The sequence below is a fragment of the Ambystoma mexicanum genome, chromosome 4q (genome assembly GCF_040938575.1).
Source record: "Ambystoma mexicanum isolate Mex_15411 chromosome 4q, UKY_AmexF1_1, whole genome shotgun sequence".
Classification (NCBI taxonomy): Eukaryota; Metazoa; Chordata; class Amphibia; order Caudata; family Ambystomatidae; genus Ambystoma; species Ambystoma mexicanum.
Genome location: NC_090928.1, coordinates 47388544 through 47409876, shown reverse-complemented (window position 1 = coordinate 47409876; position 21333 = coordinate 47388544). Strand labels below are relative to the sequence as shown.

The window sequence follows — 21333 nt, the reverse complement described above, 5'->3', positions numbered from 1 at the left end:
AAGGTTCGCTATCACGTGTAGCACTTACTGCCGGGCGAATTCTTTCACAAGTCGCTCATTGTGCAGCATGGATCTTGTTTAGTGGGATTGCCTGTATGTTTTTGTGTTGGGATATTGCACCAGGGTGGTGCGACTCATATAACGCAGAGTAGGAGGCCTGGAATTGTGAAGCGATACCTTCTGTCGTAGTCACCATTTTCCCCGTTGGCTCTTCCACCCACAGGATTATATGGGCCGCATTTTTCTGTTTTAACTGTCTTGCTAGCAGTCTGTCTGCTTTGTTTGCTTTGATATAGTATTTCTGCTTTAGGAAAAGAAGGCTCCTTTCAGCTTATTTCGTGTGAAGGAGGTGTAATTTGCCCTTTGCGTTTCTGTATAATCTGTGGAGACCTGGACTGGCGTCTGGCCCCATCTGTTTCAAAAGTATTTTTAACTTCGGCTTCGAGGTCCATTCTATTTTTGTCTTGAGTTTATCCCTATGTGCTTCTGCCACTACAATCTTCCCCTGGACTTTTACGTTGAATGCTTCCCAGATTACATCAATGCCTGTTTCCCTTTTCGTGTTGGCGTTAAAGTATTCTAAAATGTTTTGTTCTTTGTCATAACAGATGGCCTGGTCTGTAAGTAGCGCATTATGGAATTTCCAACTCCATAGTTTAGGTTGTAATCTGGGGAGTTTGAGATCGTGAGTTAGCGGGGCATGGTCCGAGATCGTTATGGTGTGAGTGGCTGTGTGCCATTTTCCCTATCAGTGTGGTGGAGGACCAGATGTAGTCAATTCTAGAGAAGGATTTATGGACATGGGAGTAGTGGGTATATGCTTGGCCTGGGCTTTCAGGGTTGTCCAGACATCCTTAAGTGTCAATTGTTCAAATTTCATTTTAAGAGCATGTGATGGTGGGGGTTGGGAATATTTTGTCTTGGAACTTCTATCCCGTGGGGAATCCCATGCAATGTTTTTCTCCCATCAATATAGTTTCACCTTTGCTACATTGTTCAAGGTTTGAAAGGACTGTTTCAGAAACCCCTCTTGGCCGCAGGTTGGGACGTATATGGCGGCCAATGTTAAGGTCAATGGGCCCAGTTGGATAAGGAGGAATAGGTAGCGGCCCTCTCTCGGATTTTGTATTTAGGATTGTTACCTGGGTGCCTGCTTTAAAAGCGAGGAGCACCCCCGCTGTTTTCCCCTTGACGTTAGCTTGTATAATATCGGATACTGTCTTATTTTTAACCTCTACCGATCCTGGAATTTAATGTGTGTTTCATGTAGTGCGATTAGGTCGTGCTGGTGTGTGGGGAGAAGGCGTTCTAATTTCCTCCTTTTGGCCTGGGTGGTTAGACCCCTTATGTTAAGTGTCAGACACTGGAATGACTTCCATTGTATTGTGTTCAAGCTAAGGGCTATACTGGTTGTCAAACCACATTTTGACATCTTTTAAAGGCCCCCCTGTGTATTGCACCACTCCACATAACAAAATTCGGAACATTTCCTGCTAATTCCAACTCCCTTACCCCCGTCCCCTCCTATAACAAAACATACCCCCCTCCCTCCCTGGTGTAGACCACCCTAGCTATTCTCTCTTCGGACTCTGTCCTTAGAGGTGGCCTACTGATAGACAGGTACATGTGCCGGGGTGTTGTAAAACCCCAACCATATGTATTGGATTCCAAGACCGCTAAGCCCATGAAACATCCCAGCATATCCCTGTATGGGTCCCCCCAGTCCCAATACATATTCCAAAATAGCCTTATCCATGTAACCCTACCCCAGTACCTCCTTTTAGACCAGTATCCCCAGGCGTGCCGCAGGCAGAATCTGTGTGTCCCTTACTCATTTCTTTGGTGTCACTTTCAGGGCCTCTACTAAGGGATTCACTTCACCTCCCTGACCCCTTTCAACTGACCTGCTTGGGCCAATTGGTGTCTTGTATCTCTAGGTGCTATTTTTGACCATTCCCACAGTTTCCTCTTGGCCGATTCTTTCGACAACTTCGGGGACCGGCCTTTGTCATCATCCTCTTTGATTCCTAGGATGATTCCTTCCTCGCAGGTGGTGATCCGGGATTGTCGCCCGTCCCAGTTGAAGAAGAGACCGAAAGGAAATGCCCATCCATACCGTATTTCCCTCTTTCTTAGCACTCTTACCACCAGGCCCATCATCCGTCTCTTCGCCAGGGTACTCTGAGCCAGGTCCTGAAAAAGCTGTAAACTGGACCCATATAAGTGATCTCCCCTACCCTCCTCGTTACTGCCAGTACTCTCTACTTCTGCTCATAGGTGTGTAAGGCAACCAACATGTCTCCGAGTTTCACTCCCGGTTCATTTCTCTTTGGACCGTCTATATGCATGCAGTCAATTTTTATGACGTCCCCTCTGCCAGATCTAGCAGGTCTGGGAATACCGGTTTGGCCATTGATTGAAGGTCATTATCGCCCACTGCTTCCGACAAGCCCTTAATCCGTACATTACACCATCTTGACCGGTTCTCGAGGTCTTCACTTTGTAGCTAAGGTTCTGCGTAACCCTCGACAGGTGCGCCACCAGTTTGTCAATTTTCTGAGTGGCATCTGTGGTCTCCTGCAGGGTGGTTTCAGAAGCGTCTACTCTCTCCTCCAACGTATTCATGTCCCCCTTTATCTCTTGCAGTGCGGATGCCAGGTCCTCCCTCATTTTGTTCTTAGACATCCAGTCCACGTAATATCCAAGAGACCACAAATACTTCAGGCAGATCGATTTGCGCCAGCTGGCCAGGGACAAGGGGGGGTCTCAAGCTATCCGCACCAATACTTTAGGTTTGGCATGTGTCCCCTTCCCCACAGGGCACACGTTCCTCATCATCGAATGCATTAATGAAACTGGTGACACCACACTTGCCTCCCAGGGAATGAATTTCAGACATGGTAGAACTGGCTTCAGAGTAACTGATAACTGAGTAACCAGTATTTCTGTAGATTATGTCTCAGTTGGGAGAATTCGTTCTTCACCAATCCCTTCAGTCATTTAGCTTTGTCAGGTGGTTCCAGAAGTTGTTATTTAGTTCTGTCAGAGCGTAATGTAAATATAATTCAAACATCTAGGAAACCCTTTCCATGCTCTCATTATAAGAGCAAGGGGTTCAGAATTTGCTTCAGGTCTGTGGTGAAAAATTCTCATCCTCTCAAATGTAATTTGGATCAGGTGTTTTCATTCATCTTACCTATTGGAATCGGGTGTAGCAGTAGATTCCTGATGCATGTACATAGCGGTAATAAGAGCCTAAAATAGGACTCCTGACTTTTCTTTTTTTTAGTACTAGCCCAGTCATCTCTCACCACTTTGAGCAGTTTCTGTGGCTATTATCACCTGTGAAGTCTGTGCACCTTGTGTGGGACTTTAACTTGGTCTTGTCAGCTGTTGAACAGAAGCGCTTTGAGCCACGTGGAAAGTGGCTAGGTGAGTATGTGAGATACAGGCTCTTTCTACTCGGAACCCTTTACAGATTGCACAAAGACAAAGTGGTTTTGCGTACACACCTAAAGGTTTTACCAAAAGTAGTATCTTCCTTTCATAGCAATCAGAAAATGTCACTACCAATCTTCTTTTCAATCCCTCAGTTAGAGGCTGAGGGTTTTACATAATCTAGATGTCCGGCAGGGACGTACCTTTTTCTTTTTTAGAATGGTTCAAATACTTTTTTGAAGGCTGAAATCGATGAAGGCACACAACTGAGTCCAAAGGCTTCCACTGCACTGTGGATAGTAGCTACTGTACTCTGCACTCACTGTACCTGTCCTCCCCAGGTGCTATCCCCCTTTGTGTGTTCCCTAGTGTGTGACCCCTCCATCCCCCCACGCTCCTGCTTGGGTTGTCTCCTCTTCCTTCTTCATCCACGCACTATGTATGGTGCTTTCAGTCTCTCCTATCTTCTGTAACTGCTACTCTATCTCCTATCCTAATCCTCTCACTAAGTCTGGTAGTAAGAAGTTTAAAGGGGCCATCCTGGTCTCCAACCCAGGCCTCCCTATCGCTGATACCTACACCAGCGCTTCCTCCAGACAGACCCTTAGCGACATCCTCTTTGTCGTTCCCTATCCAGCCCTATGAATTCCCCATATAGTCTCTGTTCTCTCCCCCGTTTCCTCCTCTCCCTTTAATGGTGGCACTCAGTGGGCGGTCTTCTTGGCCCCGTTCCACTCCTACAAGACCATCATTAATGTCTATCTGAATGGCACCATCTTGGTCCAGGGCCCTGAGCCCAATCTCCTCCTTTTCGATTAAGCATTTCCTGCGTCTTATTAACTTCCGTCCTTCTCCTGCTACTGCTACTTACACCTCTCTGGCTCCTCTGCCACCCCCCTCCGCTGCCACCTCTCTGGCACCCTCCTCAACTTCTCTGGTTACTCTGTCACCTTCTTCCTCAGCCTCCTCATTCTCTCTACCTTCTCTTTGTTCCGCCTCTGCCCACTCTCGGGCCCCTCTACCACCTCCGCAGGGCATACCTCCTGCCTGTACCCCTCCTCGGAAGTCTTGCAAATGTGGCAATCTGCTCCACGTCGCTACTATCAACTCTCGCGCTGCTGTCAAACACTCCTCCGACATCTGTCTATTCCTCGAAGAACTTAATCTGGATGTCCTTAGTCTCACCGAGATATCATTCCCAACCAGCTATGTCACCATTTTTTACTCTCTCCTCCATGATGGCTACAAGATCCTCTCCAAACCCAGAGCCAACCATCCAGGAGGGGGAGTAGCTCTGATCTTCCCAGAGTGAATCCCTGCTTCTGTCAATCCTATGCAGGGATATTCCACATTTGAATGCCTGGTCTGCAAGCTCTCTATCTCTCCTGGCCTCTCTCTTACTGTGGCCACCATTTACAGGCCACCTGGCCAGGTCTTCCCCTTCCTCTCTAAATGGGCTGACCTCTCCTTCCTTCTCCTTGCCTCTAACTCTCAACTTCTCCTCCTTGGAGACCGCAACATCCATCTGGATGCTTCTAAGCCCTCCTCAGGGCTGTTTCGCAATCTCTGCAACTCTTTCTCTATCCTACCCTCTGGCCCGACGCACTCTGCCAGGCACACCCTGGATGTTCTCATCTCTTCAGACATCCCCCTCTCTAACCCTCTCACCACTCCTCTCTTGGACTGACCACTTTCTTCTCTCTTCCCACCTGATGCTTTAACCCCAAGGTGAAGCCGACCCCAGCACTGCCACCAACCTTCTCGGTCATCCAGCCCATGAAGCGTGTCAGTGGAGGCTCTCGCCTCCACTTTCTCTCTTCCTCCTACAGCTGAGGCTGACTCACATTCTGACAAAGCCCTCTCCAACCTGCATCTCTATATCACTAACACTGTTGATGTCCTTGCCCTTGTCATGATGATCTATTTGAAGACTTCCTCCAAGTGCACTCCAAGTGCAACTCTTGGTATGACTCCGATCTCGCCACCCTGAAACACAAGTGCAGGGTATCTGAGAGGAAGTGGAGGGCATCAGGCGCATCCTCTGACAAACTGGCCTGCCGCCTGCTCCAAAGGCAATACAGACTCTTGGTCCTGTCCAAAAAGAGAGCCTAGATCCAAGCCCACGTCTCCGTGGCCTCTTACAACACGGCCAAACTCTTCAAAATCTTCAAGGAGCTGGCCAATCCTGCTGCAGTCTCTACCTCTCCTGTCCCCTCCCAGGCCCTCTGCACAGCACTGGCTTCTCACTTCACCACTAAAACCCATGACATCCTGTCCTCTCTCTCCTCTCCCTCTACATCTCTCGGCCCCTTTCTAGCTTCCTCTCCCTCTTCTCCTCCTTCCTTCTCTTTCCCTGTGTTCAAGTCGATCTATGAAAGTTTCGTCCAAGCAGGTGCTCCCCTGCTCCTCCAGAACCATCAAGGACAACATTGACCCCCTCGCTACAGCCTTGGCCGATTTCTGCAATCACTCTTTTGCCACTGGAACTTTCCCCTCAACCCTAAAGCAGTCCCTTGTGCACCCCTCCTGAAGAAGCCTTCTGCCGACCCTTGCTCTCCTGCAACTACCGCCCAAAGTCTATCACTCCGTTACTGGGCAAACTCCTGGAAAAGCTGGCCATCTCCCAGCTTACTTTCCATGCTGAATCTGTTAGTTGTCTCCATGACCATCAGTCTGGCTTTAGAGCAGCCAGAAGCACAGAAACTGTTCTCCTGAGCACCTGTGAAGACCTGCTCTCAAATCTCAACTCTAGCCTGCCTTCTGTCCTCATCCTCCTCAATCTTTCCTCTGCTTTCGACACAGTCAACCACGCCATCCTGATCAATCGTCTCTGTGACAACCTGGGCATCACGGATCAGGCCCTAGCCTGGTTGACCTCCTTCCTCACCGATCGACCCTCCTAGGTCCAACTTGGGTCCTTTCTCTCCACCACCGCTCTCTCCACATGTGGTGTTCTCCAGGGCTCTAACCTCTCACCCTGGCTCTTCAAACTTTACTTGGCACCTCTGGCCCACCTCATCTCTACCTTCTCTCCCAACTTTCAGTGTTATGCGGATGACACTCGACTCTCCTTCAGGCTCCCCTCAGCCTCCTCTCCTCTCTCGCTCATTCCTGAATGTCTATCTGTGATTCAGGTATGGTGTGCCCCCAACAACCTCTAAGACTGAGATCCTTTTCATTGGGACCCCTGCTCCTGTGTTTCCTCTCTCGCTATGGCCACACTCCCTGTGCCCTCTCCTCACATCTCGGACATCGCCAAAACGTCCCACTACCAGCTGCACCTCCTCAAAGGGACTCTTCCCTTTCTCACTTTCCCCCAGAGGCTCACTGCCTCCAGAGCCCTGGTTCTCTCTAGGCTGAACTACTGCAACAGCCTCTTTCTAAATCTGCCTGCCGCTACTCTTCGCCCTTTGCAACTAATCCAGAACAGGACTGCGAGACTTGTCCTTGGCCTCAAGCCCATGGATTGTATCTCCTTAGCCCTGAAATATCTCCAATGGCTCCCGGTGGCTACAAGGATCAAGTTCAAGACCCTCTGCATGGTCCACAAGGCTTTCTGGGGCCGGGGACCACATTACATCCAACTCTCTCTTCCTAAGCACTTTCCTTCTTCAGCCCTCCGCTCATCCACCTCCAGCTCTCTGAGGGTCAGACACTTCTCCAGGCAGAGATTGGGGGTATATCTCTTTCCTCGGCTGGTGCCTCCCTCTGGAACAACCTGCCTGCCTCTCTCAAACTTGAGCAGGACCACCTAAGGTTCCCGAAGCAACTCAAGACGTTCCTTTTCGTTTTTGCTTTCTCTCTCTGTCCCCTGCTGATGTACCTGTCTGCTAAGCTAACAGGTTATCTGGCCACCCTCTGAGCCTAAGGGACATCGGGCTCCTTGACGAACAGCCCCATGCACTGCCTCAGGGCCTACCACGCACTTAGGGAATGTATCTGCAACTCTACAGTCACCTGCCTCCTTGGACTTACTTCCCTGGTGGCACTTACTTGAGCTTTGCTTACTGCACTCTCCCCTCTCCCTCCCCCTGGCACCTCCCCTGTCCCTTCCCCTTGCACTTGCATGATCTGAATGAGAAAAGGCCTAATAAGATTGTTTGTTTTGTCCTCCCTTTGTCTCCCCTTCCTTGTCTTGTCACGCCTATAAACACTTGTGTACATGCCTGTTATAAAAAGCCATTTACAACACGAATGTACACAAGTGTTCATAGGCGTGACAAGACAAGAATGGGGAGACAAAGGGAAGACAAAACAAACAATCTTACTAGGCCTTTTCTCATTCAGATCGTATAAGCCATTTATAACACGCATATCATAGTAGCTTGCATTTGAGTCAAATTCTCGTCTCTACATAGTGCTACTAAGGGTATACATGCCCACACAGTTGGGCCCAAGTCTGCTTCTGTGGTATCCAGAGGCAAGTGCCAAGGGATTTTTTTGCTTAAGCAGCAATGTGGTCTTCACTTGATCTATGTGATCACTGCGTGCCTGAAAATACTGTAAACGGAAATTCTGAATGCAAAAATGCAGACGCGCAGTGAGCACATGAATCTCACATCTATAGTACAATGGCACACTCTCAGCCTTGCGACTGTCTGGGACATCCCTGCAACCCCCAAACTCCTTATCATTGTAAGGGGAGGAGGGGACACAGCTGCAATCCCTGATCCCCTTGTGCAGTGTAACGGGATTCGGCATTTTTCTTTACTGCGAAATGGACAGTAAACGTATAATCAGTATATTTTTTGGGTATTTTGGAGTGATACGATCCTCACCGTCTGTTTTCTGCAAACCTTATTGCAACGAGAGCAGCTCAAGGACAGATGCTTGGTTTGGCAAGCGATCCTTTGGAATCTATTTACTTCCTTCCTCCCAAGGAGATTTATGCTTGTTAATCTCCCAAAACTATGGAGGAAAGAGCAAGAGACATTGGCGTAAATAAAGTACTCATCTTAAAGACGCACTCCTAGTGTGTAGTCCCCTTTCCTTCATACGCCCACCCTCCATTCCCCTTAAAAGACATAGGGGGTCATTCCGAGGTTGGAGCTAAGTTCCAAACCATGCCGGTAACACTTTACCGGCATGGTTTTCCGCTCCATGCCATTCCGACCCCTCAGACCATAAATTACGGCACCGTAAAATACCGTTTACGGCATGACGTTAACCGGAGCTGATTCCAAGTAAGGACCACACGTAAATTACGGCATCCGCAAGGCCGTAAAGTACCTTACCGGCATGGAGTACATACAGGCATCTCAGAGAAAGAGCAAAGAACCCTGAGCAGTGGTTCCTAGACCCACAGGTGCACACAATCAGCACAGGTGGACTCAATGCAGTCTGACACAGCCCAAAAGGAGCCCATCCACCCACCACACCCCCTCCCACACCAAGAAGACACCAATTGTAGCAGCATTACCGGAGCCGGAGGCCCTGCATGCAAGGCAGCAACCACAACAACAGCAACAACAACCACCACAGCCACCACCACAGAGGATACACAGGAGGAGAAGGAGGGTGCGACAGGCCCGGCATGCCCCACCGGCGCAGCCACCATTACCACGCCGGCAGCCCCCAATCACTCACATCAGGGCCTCACCCTTCAACCTCACACCAGAGCAGATCCACACCCTGTACCGCCCTGACCGGGACACCCTCACCACCATAGTGGACCTGACACATGACGACATAGTGAGCCTCATAGAAGTACACACTGCAAAACCCCCTGTACTCAAGGTAGTGTCTGCACCCAACTTCCTTGCCACAGGCACATAGCAGCATACAGTGGGGCACATGCATGGCATACCACAGGCCATATTTCCACAGATACTCAACCAAGTGCCGGATGCTCTCCTGAAACACACAAGGGACTACACATCCCTACCCAGGACACCCCAGGAGATATTGGATACATAAGTTGCCTACCATGCACTGGCAGGCATGCCAAATAGCATAGGTGTCCTCGACTGCACCCACGTGGAATTGAACTGCACACATGCAATGGTGGTGGCGTATCGCAACTGCAAACAATACCACTCCATTGACGTCCAGATGGTATGAAATGCCATTAAAGACATCACACATTGCGGTGCCCAATACCCCCGATCAAGACATGGACCCCTGGTCCTGCGCAAACCCACGCTACCACGCTAGATGGAGCAACATGCTGGACAACGTGCCTGGCTGCCTGGTGAGTCACCTGATTGGGCCATGGCAGCGCATTGGTGCCATGATTGGGGTGGATGCATACCCCAACTTGATGGGAAAGAGGGGTGGGGTGCACACTACACCTGCGAGGGAATGTCGACGCCAGTGCACGATGTGCACCCCACAGAACACAGTGCCCCAAGGCAATCAACATGGCACATGACTGCCTAACCTCACAGCGATGCCAGAATGTAGAAAACATAACATTACTCGTCCGACAGGTAACCTGGCCCAATACCACAACACAAGCACCACTGATCTGCGGACCACACACACCGTAAGGGCATCCAGCACCATGCACTATCTCGCAGCCTCCTGCATCCCACCACACAAGACAGACGTCCCCGGGAGTGCATAGAAGTGAGCCCAACAGGGATACCGCAGAGTTTCCCTGGTTCTGCACACCCATAGCAGTGGTGCAAGTCACCATGGTACTGATCAGTGCAGCAAGACAAGTATGCTACTGACTACAGTCAACACCCCCTGCCACAAATTCACGCAGAACCCAACACATCAATGATTTCAGGCCAACACTGCTGCACGCATATACGGTGCACGTGCAACAAGATGTGGGTGCACGCCATGAGCCATCTGGAATAAGCTACCCCCTCCATCATTCCATGGCACAGGACACATAGCCGGGCCATGGATGGGGTTGATGCAACCAGGGACATGTGTGTATAGCCAGGTATTACCAGCTGCCATGCAAGACCGCTACAGTTCCCCACCATCAATGTACAAACACTTACCTTCATCCCCCTTCAATGCAGGTGATGGTGGCTACCCTTGGAAGCCGTGGCTCATGACCGCTATCCGCAACCCACAGAACAGGCATGAGGAGGACTACAAACGAGCCCATACCCGTACATGGGTGGCCATAGAGCAGACATTTGGCCTGTTGAAGGCAACATTTTGTTGCCACAACCGTTCGGGTGGAGCATTCATCAACAGCCACGTGAAGGTTGTCAGGATCACCATGGCATGTGTAAAGCTGCACAATACGTGCATCCGTCGGAACGTGCCACTGCCCCCTGACCTGGAACTGCTACCACCAGATGAGGATGAGCGGGTGGAGTAAGATTTGGCAGGACAGCATCACGGTACAGATGCACAGGAGGGATGTGCCGTGTGGCAATCATTGATTGGACAATATTACTGACACTCAAGCCAGCTGAGGGTGTCAGGATGACAGGGCATCGGGCACTGGTTGTGGGGATACATGTACACCATGTACTGTGAGTCATTAGAAGACACATGCACATTGAACAATGTCCACTCTGATATTTGTATGCACAACCAGTGTATTGTATTAATAGGTTCCAACGTGAACAACACCACCACCACCCTCATCCCCCCCAACTCCCATACACACCCTCACCCCCCCCAACTCCCATACACACCCTCACCCCCCTCCCCTCAACTCCCATACACACCCTCACCCCCCCTCCCCCCAACTCCCATACACACCCTCACCCCTCTCCCCCCAACACTAGTCCCGTGTAGCACAATGAGTCCACAGGTGCCAGCATTGCCTATTCATCCATGCTCCCAGGGCCCGGGGGGGGGCATGTTCCTGCACCGCTGGGAACGCAGCGAGCGGCGCACCGGGCTTGCCGGGGTGGGGCGACTGGTTGAGGGGGTGTCCTCCTGCTGAGTCACATGGATGGGATGTGCTGCCACAAGGGCGTCTGCAATGTGTCCAAGTGCCTCACACACACGGTTGGTGCCTTCCGTGAACACTTGACGCATTTGCCTGAGCTCATCCATCAACTCCAACCTGCCCTGGCGATATTGCTCATTGAACTCGGTAATGAGGGCAGTGAGCTGTCCTGCACGTAGTGCATCCTGGGATGGCGTATCATCCCTGCAGGGGATTGGGGCAGCATGCCCTGACAGGGCCTCAAATGGGGTACTGGGCGCGGGATCTGCGTCTCCCGGTGCATCTCCATGTGCACTTCGCACTGGTGTGTCACCCTCCTCTGTGTCACTGCATGACACCTGGGGGACACTGCAGGGCTCGGGGGTGTGTACAGTGGGGTAGTATTCCTCCTCTGACGCCCCACAAATTGACAAGGGGCTGTCCACGATTTGCAGAGGGGCCGTGGCTGCCACCTCCCCAGAGATGCTGGAATCCTCAGACCGTGGTGTGGCGATATTTGCAGGCGCAGGTGCAGTGAGGGATGGGGGTGGTGCAACCTCAATGTGCCTCTGAGGTGCTGTGGTGGTTTGGCCCTCCCTGGCCAGTACGTGTTGGTCCCTGCCTTTGGCACTGGATGTGGTGGGACGGCTTCTCTCTGGCTCATCGCCCTCATGCTCACTGCCTGTGGGTGTAGAACAAAGGTACAACATGAGTGGTTGTGTGGGACGCTAATGTCATTGATGGCAGCATTTACATATCAGTCATTTTGGGTTGGTAGCATTTTGGCCGTTATGTCATACATATGTATTCCCTATGGAGAAGGTGGAGAATACATCGGTAAGCCAAGGATCACCTCCCCAACATGGCGGATTCTTTTCACTGCGATTATTTTAACATCTTCGTTGGTCTAGTCTCTTCCAAAATGGCCGCTTCTAACTCCTCCTTTATTACTAGCTTTCCAACCCAGAACGGCGCGTTACTTCAAACTTAACTCTGTGAAACTAATGGATCTCCGGGCGAAGTAAGTGCTATCTCCTTTCCTTTTTTCCTTTCTTTTCTCATTCATTTCTCCCTGCTCTGTAACTCGAGCTGCAGCACGGCTTCCCCGTGGCTTGCTCAGCACTTCCCATTCGCTTAGTTTGTTTGGATTACGACTCCGGAACTAATCTTGGGATCCTTTCAAAGTTTGTTCCCGGCGAGACTTTGGCTGCAGATACTCCGTGTGTATATTAACACATAATTTCAGACGGGAAAGCAGTGCCTTTCATACTCACTGCCATTCTGCCACTCTGAACTCTTATTGTAATTCTAGTCAAAATTAAACTAGGAATACGTATCTAAAACCCTTCTTGTTGTGTGACTTCTAACACAGTGTTTCCAAGGGGAATTTCTTTCTGAACTCGTCGGATTAACCCTGCATTGGACTTTTTGCCAATCTGTTTAATTTGTCAGACAGTCAATTTATATTTGCTATAAAGGCAAACACCCTCTCACAGACGCCAGGACAATCTACTACTTTGTGCATCACACCCGATCAAGACTTCCTACTTTGCGCAACACGTGCACCAAAAAGTTAAATTAAAGCAAAGGATATCTTGCAACTGGTAAGTCCACTGACTGCTTTCCTGATTTGTTTTGGTTGCTATTCTCCCTTGCATACCCCTTTATCCTTGTAACAAGAATACTAAGAAGGTTTTTCTTTCTCTTTATGCGTCTGGACCCAGAACACTGCAAATCCGCACAAAACTCTGCATCGCTCGTAAAGATAGGAAACTTTGCTTCCGGACCTACAGTCTGACTCTACGTTTGGGTTTTCTTCCCCAGGAGGGTTTCCCCTGCTTTACCTAGGATCTTGTTTTCACCTTATCGAGGTCACAGGTGGAGCTGGGAAAGCTCCCCACTGTTCATCCTTACCCATTTCCCTCTTCGCAGGTAAGGGTTCAGTGAACCTCTTTAAAAATATATTCATAGAAACTTTGTTGTTAGTAAATAATTGCAAGAGTCATAACACGTTACTCCATCACTGGATTGTACACATGTGTCGGATATGTACGCAGGTGTGGGAATCACTAATCCTGGCCTGGTCATGTGCAGTCTGACTCGCACACTGCCAAGCCTGCTGCACAGTGTGCTTATTGGGATGTGCCAGTTACTGCACTATGGTTGGTGGGCATTATGTGGTGGCACTTGTCCCTTGGTGGCAGTTGTCTTGCCATTATCACAATGGGTGGAGCGCAGTATGACAGGGTGCATTGGACGGGGCTTGCAGGTGTATTCAGCATGCATTTGCAGTTGGCGGTGTTGACTTTGGACACTCACCTGCATCAGCGGACGACGGAGCCCCACACTCCATTTCTCCGACGCCCTCGATTGCTTCTGTGCCGATCAATGCAGCTCATGTCTCCTCCCATGGCGCTAGTTTCAATGGTGAGCTTGGTCCACCTCCAGTTTGCAGTGCCTGGCTGCGATTGGCTGAGAGGAGGCTCCGCACCCTCAAACGCAAATCGGCCCACCTTTTGCGGCAGTCCCTGGGGGTGCGTGGGGTGGTGCCTACCGCGCTCACCCTTTCGGCAAGTTCTGCCCATATTTGTTTTTTCCGGGCCACTGCCTCTCTGCGCATGTCGCTACTGAACACGACATCTGCGTGTTCCTCCAGGTGGCCCACCATGGCCTGCAGCTCCTCGGGGCTGAAGCGCTGCTTGCAGAGGCGGTCCTCTGACTTCTTAGGTGCTTTGGGCATGGCTGGAGGTAGTGTGGGCCTTTTCCAAGGTTCAGGTTCGTCCCAAGGTTGCTGCCTGGAGAGGATGGCAATGGATTGTGTTTTTAAAGATGGCCGCCGCGCTCCTTCCCGTTCCTGTGCGATGACGTAATTTCCGTATCCGTAAATTAGCGGTGACCGTAATTTACGGTTATCGTAAATTACGGTCACCGCTAATTACGGTCTGCAAGGCTTCGATGGCGGTGTTGGTAAGTACTTCTCGCTTCATGCCGGTAAGGGGTTTAACGGGGCCTTTAGCGGTATGCCGCTAGGGGATTTACCGGCATGACGGAAAGCTCGTGCCCGCGAGGTCGGAATAGCCTGTAAATAGCGGCGTGGTGCCAGATCGGACTCGCTCTTTCTGCCATGCCGGTAAATTTCGATACTTACCGCCGAACTCGGAATGAGGCCCATAGAGTATTTGTATTTTTTTATTTGTATTTTATTGAAATGTATAAAGTGCTGGATAAATGTAACAAAAACTTGGTTAAACAAATTTAGTAAAGTTGATAAAAAGAATACAAGGAGAGGAAAATTGATAGTTTGAGTCAATAAGAAAGAGGGAAGATAGGTTTTTAAGTGGGCACGAAAGATATGGTTAGGGGGAAGCACAGATGGGCTGAGGTAGGAAGTTCCAGTGTTTCAGGGCGATAGTGAGAAAGACAAAAACTGGAAGAATGACAAGAGGGTTTGGCTACAGAAATTGAGAATGCAGGGAGGGGAATGAGAGTAAGGAAGAAATGTAGAGGGGGGACAAAACCATAGGGACTTCTATAGATGTTGTAAAGAAAACGGTAAGGAAAGACCGGAATCAAAGGAGAGAAGTGAGACAGATAAAAGGGAAGATGAGATGGAGGAGCGAGCTAGTAGTAAGTAAAGGAGATCTATCCCTGGGTTTTAAACAGAATGAAAAGGATTAAGATGAGAGCAGGGAAGACCAAGTAGGAGCGATGAGCAGTAGTCAAGACAAAAGAAGATCAGGGAAGAGTTAGGTAGCTTAGTTGTGTGGAAAGAGAAATGTGGCGCTCAACGAAAATGATAGCGATAGAAACGACAATTACAGGCAGTGTTGATGAAAGAAAGAGAGTGGTCAAGATAACACTGATATTGCAAGCTATTAGGAAAAAAGAGAGAACAGAATGGGGTAAGAAAGCCAGTAAGAGGGTGTGAAGGGGGAAAGAAACTAATTTCTGTTTTAGAGCGGTTGAGGTGGAGAAAGTGAGCGCCCATCCAAGATTGGGTGGCCGTAAAATGAGAGGAAACAGTGGGTGGAGGCAATCCGAGAAGGAAGAAAATATGTGAATCTTCTGCTTCTAAATGACATGTGAGATTAAAAGGTTCAGTCAAGGAATAGAGAGGAAGATTGCAGAGGGAGACGAGTACAGGACCAAGTACAGACCTTAGGGAAGCCCAAAAAGTAAGGGATGTAGAGAGAAAAGTTGGTTGGCTCACAAAACAGAGTAGAAACGCTCACAAAGATAGTAGACAGCTGGGGGACAAAGAGGACTTGTGGCTGTTGTTGGTGGGCAGGACTGGCGTGCAGAGGCCCATCCTGCACGTGCACTGGTTCATTCACAAATTTAAATTTTTGGAAGAAAATGTGTTGTTGCTGTGAAAAATGTACTGGTCTTGTCCCGATGGGATGGGCACCCATGATTATGAAAAATGTACTGGTCTTGTCCCGATGGGATGGGCACCCATGATTATACAGGAAAGGGGAACTACAGACTAGGTGTGCAGTAGTCACTCTGGTGAGTAACTTTTACTTTTTGATAGGATATCATTCCAAATGGAGGGTTGTATGCCTGAATCACTAAGTACATAGTGTACACTGGGCTTGCTGCGCATTTCATTTTTCACAACACTCACTCGATCATTAAAATGTCTGATTGCGTGGCCTTAGAATTAGGATGGGAGGATAAAATGGCTGCACCATCACGCACTCCATGGGCATCTAAAGGTCGTCTGCTTTTGCAGAATGTTAGCTCCTCTCAGAGCAATGGTGGCTGTATACTTGCTCATTTCCTAATGGACAGACATCCTCATACCTTTGCGTTCTCAGTGAATAAACTGCAGCATTTCAGTTGGATACAGCGATAGTTAAGCATTCTATGGGAATACCCTCATGGTAGAATTACAATTTCCCAAGTATGACTCCTTCCGATATCCAAAGAACACAACCAAATGAATATGTTGCGCACCGGAATGAACGTAACATGTACCAAAGTAAATGACATGCAACAACAGGATGATAATATGCATTGAATCATATACTTAGTGCTTGCACTTAATTAAACATTTGTACTTCTTCAATCCGTATCACTTGTGTGTGCTGGAAAGCTTTTGAGGTGCCTGATTAAACATAAGGTAAGTGTTAATTTTGTGATGGAACGACATTTGCTCCATATTTTTGTATCTTGTAGGCTCCCAATATATGCCACAAACAAGAAGAGTACTGTTCCATCACAAAATTATACTTTTTAAATTTTACATGGAGCTCAGGATTGGATAAAAGTAGTGTAGAAAGCCAACATTCTCCCTTCCAGTTTCCAGCACCACCATTCTGAGGTGGGTGGCAAGTTTGTAGGGTGATGTCATGTTTTCCAGCAGCAAAAGCTGCTAAAATATATTGTTGTGGAGTCAGGGTGTGTAGCAGTAACACTGCAACCTTTTCTTAAGACTGTCAGTTTTCTGATGTATGGACGTTTTCTAAAGCGTTCAGTAAATTAGAAAAGTGGTGCTGCATTCAGGGAAATGCTATAATTACAAGGGGAAAATGTGTGTAGTAGATGTTAGTCAACTCACAGGTGCCATATTTTAACTGCTTTATTTTGACATGCAAACGCACGTCTCTGTCGGGTCAATCCCATCGCAGTGCCTGCCTTGCATTCCTGATGGTTACCAGGGTCGTTGCCAGGCCGTAAATTAGGCACATGCAAAAAGTGGGGCTTTCGTGTCCATACACGACAGTCTTTATTTGTCAGAATATGGTGTGATTAAGAAATGTTGTCCTTGCTTGGAACAACACATTTCTATTTTTACACAGACCTCTGAATCGGACCCTTAGTGTCTGATGGTAAACAAGAGGACACTCCTCATTCAGGTGGGACGGGGGGAGGGGGGGCTCATTTTAAATTATTATAATAACAAGAGGCCTCATTTTCATTTTCAGGTGGCTGCAGTCACTGGTGGCGCTTTGCAACAGGCCCATGCGAACGTTGTACTCCCCACGACCAGTGTTGGAAGCAGTGGTGGTGCTTCGCAAAATATGCATCCAGTGTCACCTAGTGTCTAGTCAAGTTATTTCTACTTCAGAGTTGAGGTATAAGCAGTGGATGAAAAAGGAGCTGCGTTCTCGTCAGAGGCACAATTATCTACGTATGTTTAAAAGGTTTGTACTGCATTGTTCACTTGACAGTAGGCCTGACAACTTAAATTAAGAGTTCCAAACATTGATTTTTTAATCGTTGTGACCAGTTTGCATCTTTATTAAGTCTATACATTTGCATTATATCTTAAATGCTTTCATATGTTGTATTTCACTCTGTCTGCTTTCAGTGTAGTCCACAATGAGTATCAAAGTTTCTGAATAGTGCCCGGGAGGTTGCTCGGTATCGAGCAAACTACAGCACAGCTCTGCTGACAATGCACCTTTTTCCATTTTGGTCAGGTGTTTGAATCTCCTTTTTTCTCAGGTGCTATGCAGAATTGATGGATCCCCGGGTGTTAGGAAAGATTTCATAATTGTATGTAATTTTCCCTCCATGTGTCAACCCCAAAACTTTTTGCTGCTGTTTAAACACCCTGAACTAAACTTTGCCAGAGAACCACAGCCCTCAGCTGCACTCCTCTGGGCTTTCGCTCACTTTTTATGGGGAAACTGACATGCCCTTAAGACAGTCAGTACTGGAGACTTTGTTTCCCTTAGTCATTTCCTCATGTTGCAGCTTTTGTGCAACATGTCACAAGTGTGCAATGTAACTTACCTTACAGCACCCTTAGTTCTCTAGTCTTTCCAAAGACCCTAGAAACTCACGCTGGACTTTTTATGAACGGTGCAGATGTGTCATGACAGGACTGGTGGCAGCTATCATTTTCTTATATTTCTAACCCTTTCTTGCCATGTTAACCGTGCTTACCACGTTTGGCACGAATAGGTGGCCTGGCTCCAAAATGGCCATGCCACGAGGTTCTTTGTCCTCTCCTTTGGCCATCTTGCCCCTTCACCTTCCCCAGGTCGAGTCGACCCGGGTCAGTCCTTATTTGGTCATGCACTTTCCCGCGAAACTGAATGCTTTCGCAGGCTTCTGCATGTCTTGTGTGTGTGCCTCCAGGATGTGGGCTGGGATGTCTGTTCCCAATACACATCCTGGGTGCCAGAGAGTCTGGAGTGTCCTGAATGCCTGGGACCACTGTGGTCCGTGATTGGTCCACGTATGGAGTGAGTGTTTGTGAGCAGATCTCCCATTGGGTCCTCTCCGTTTTGGCAGCAAGGGAACTTTGGATAAGAGGAGGCTGAAAACACCACTACCATGTCGATCTCCTGAGTTCACACGAACAAAGGATAAGGAGTCAAGGAACCGCTGGTGACCCGCTGGAAGGTTTGGCACCCTGAGCCCGCTGTCGCCCCGTGGGACCCCTCTGCATCTGATCATCCTAGAAGGTCTACGAAGACGCTTCGACCCGTTGGAATAGTGGGATCAACTTAAGTATGCCTCTTCGGAAGTGTCCCTGGGCCAACCAGTGGGCTGACCAGCTTACACGGGACGTTTGCTCTGTTACCACCACTGTTTCGAGGAGGCCCTTGAAACTTGGTATACTGCTTACTCTGTGTCCACGGCACCCTCACACTGAATTTCGTACACTTGGCATTCCCAGATCTGAAGTGAGACGAGTGCGCCCGGACCAGAGTAAACGCGGTTACCGTGTTGCCCTGTGCAAGTTCGCTGCATTCGTGACCCCCTTAACCCTGAAGCCTGCTGCAGTGGAATTGGGCTGATTCCTACACCCGGAGCAGAGAAATCACCACTGTCCCGTTTGGGAATCCCTGCTGTATCTCGGAAACTACACAGTGTCGAGACGTCCTGATTGTCGCATTCGAACCTGCCAACGAAGTGGTTTGTACTGGCGAAGTTTGGGTCTGCCTGCGTTGGGGACCGGTGAGTAGTCCATACCCCAACTGGTGGCCCCTAGCGCAGGAGCCCATTTTTACGCACAAAGTGGCCCCTGAGGGCCCCTTTCCTTTTCACAGCTATTGCGAAATAGCGACTCTATCCCGCACTCTCAAACTGCCTCTGCCCTCAAGTGGAGGTCCTGCTTGAATAGTGGGAACTTGTTCTTCATTGCCTTATCCACCTTCCTAAGCTGCTAGAGACCCTTGAAGAGACCCTATTTTGTCCATTGGCACAAGCGCATGCATGTACTATTGAGCACAAAGCTCCTCTCTTCGTAGGGCTTGGACTGCCTCTTAGTTAGGTGCATTCTTGATGTGGAACTGGGTCTAAAGATTACCTGCACTGCCTGTTTTCCTCCCCATCTAGGTGGTCTACATATTTTGTGCTTTTAACCCCTTAGGCCCCATTGGTCTTGTATATATATTGTATCGATTGTGATCTATTGGTTTACTTTAGTGTAACTGTGATTCTTTACTGTGGTCTATGTTACAAAGGCCTTGTAATAAATGTGTTTATATTTATAATATAACACCTGTCTGGAGTAATTTGTAAGTGTCCTTGCTTTGTGTGCTCATTGAGGTCTTTCAGTCACCCTCACCCCTCTTGAGACTTGGGGCCTCATTACGACTTTGACGGTAGCCATGCCGCTATTGGCGGCATGGCTGCCGCCAAAATCGGGTCTGGGTTCCATGAATGGGGAATTACCGGGCCATTACGAGAACGAAGGGCGGGTAATTCCTCCCTCTAGGAACCCAGGCCTGGACCTTCCCCATTCCCATTTGAGCCCCCATAGGGCTCAATGGGAATGGGAGAGGGAGCAAACAGCGAGCTGATTACGAGCGGCCCGTTGTTTGCTCCCTCTTCCCCTCGCGGGACTCGGTAAGGACACCTGGTTTGACCAGGCATTACTTACCGGGTCCCGTGAGGGGAGCTTGTAATGAGGCGGAACGGGTTTAACAGGTCTGCCTCCTTTAGCGGAGCCCGTTAACCGTTCCGCCTCAGTCGTAATGAGGCCCTTAGTCTTGACCGCCTGCCATAGCTACCCTGATTGGTCTGGCTTGTCCAGAGGTTACCCTGTTCCAAGAAACTAGGTTGGCCTTCTGAACCTCTGCCCCTCCAGGTCAGAGTTCAGAAATCCCTCTTAACACCGGGTTAGGATCCAAGGGGTGTTGGATCATCCTGTGGAACAACGAGGTCTGTACTAATTCATTGCCCGTTTGGATGCTGTTGCCCCCCCTCCATCCCCCTTGCTATCTGGGTTCCTATGTTTTTGTGTCTTTTTCCGAGGATGGTGTGCAGGTGCAAAAGGAGGATACTGACATAAAGGTGGCATGTTTTGGGCTAAAGACTTTTTTTTTAAACCAGAAAGCAAGCGAAAACATATCTGTCTCTATTCCTCAGAGGGGTTTCCCTGCCTCAACTAAAGATAAGTTGTCTCTCAGACTGTTTTGTCAACTCCAACTTGTCCACCGGAAAACCTTACTTCTGTCCCTTAAACTAGAAACTAAAGAATACAGCAGTGCTGTTCTAGCCCCAGGAGAATGACTTCCTTCTCCTGGGTTATGGTTCCTGGTTTTTTGAAACAATTCCCAAAACTTAGACCAATCTCTTGTCTCTCACGTTGTCAGGGGGAATGGCGCCCTTTCCCTGATGTTAATGTTCCACATAACACTTTCTTGGTGGGCCAGGAAAATGTCTCCCTTTTCCTGATGTCGAGTCTCAGATAGCCCAGGGGAATGACTCCCTTACATAGGCCTTTTGGACCTCGCTGTCGGTCCGAATGATCAGTTCCTTACTTCCCATGTCTTCTTTACATTAGGCTTCACAACACCCAGCTCTTAGTGTTAGGAGGATCCACAACCTTGGCGTATCTTCTTCTTTGCCCTTGGCCACTTGGTACACTTCCCTGCCAGTACTGCCACAAGGAAGATGACTTGTATCTTGCTTTGGGTCCCAGAACCTGATCTCTCTTCTTTGCACTGGCCCACTTGGTTCACTCCTCTGCCAAGTACTACCACGAGGAAGATGACTCGTATCTTGTTTTGGGTCAGTGGGTTTATCACTGCCACTGTCGTGTGGGACTCTCCTTCTCAAGGATCCTTTTGGTACTTTGGGTC

General features: G+C 49.0%; 1 protein-coding gene across 6 annotated transcripts in view; it reads left to right on the top strand.

The window, feature by feature from the left end:
* Positions 1–21333, top strand: part of ERMARD (ER membrane associated RNA degradation) — a 1617289-nt gene that overhangs the window by 1491073 nt on the left and 104883 nt on the right. For all 6 annotated transcript variants that reach the window (XM_069607434.1, XM_069607436.1, XM_069607435.1 and 3 more), the window contains one exon: positions 17215–17433. In XM_069607434.1, the coding sequence (XP_069463535.1) occupies positions 17215–17433 (219 nt within the window). The remainder of the gene's footprint in view (positions 1–17214; positions 17434–21333) is intronic.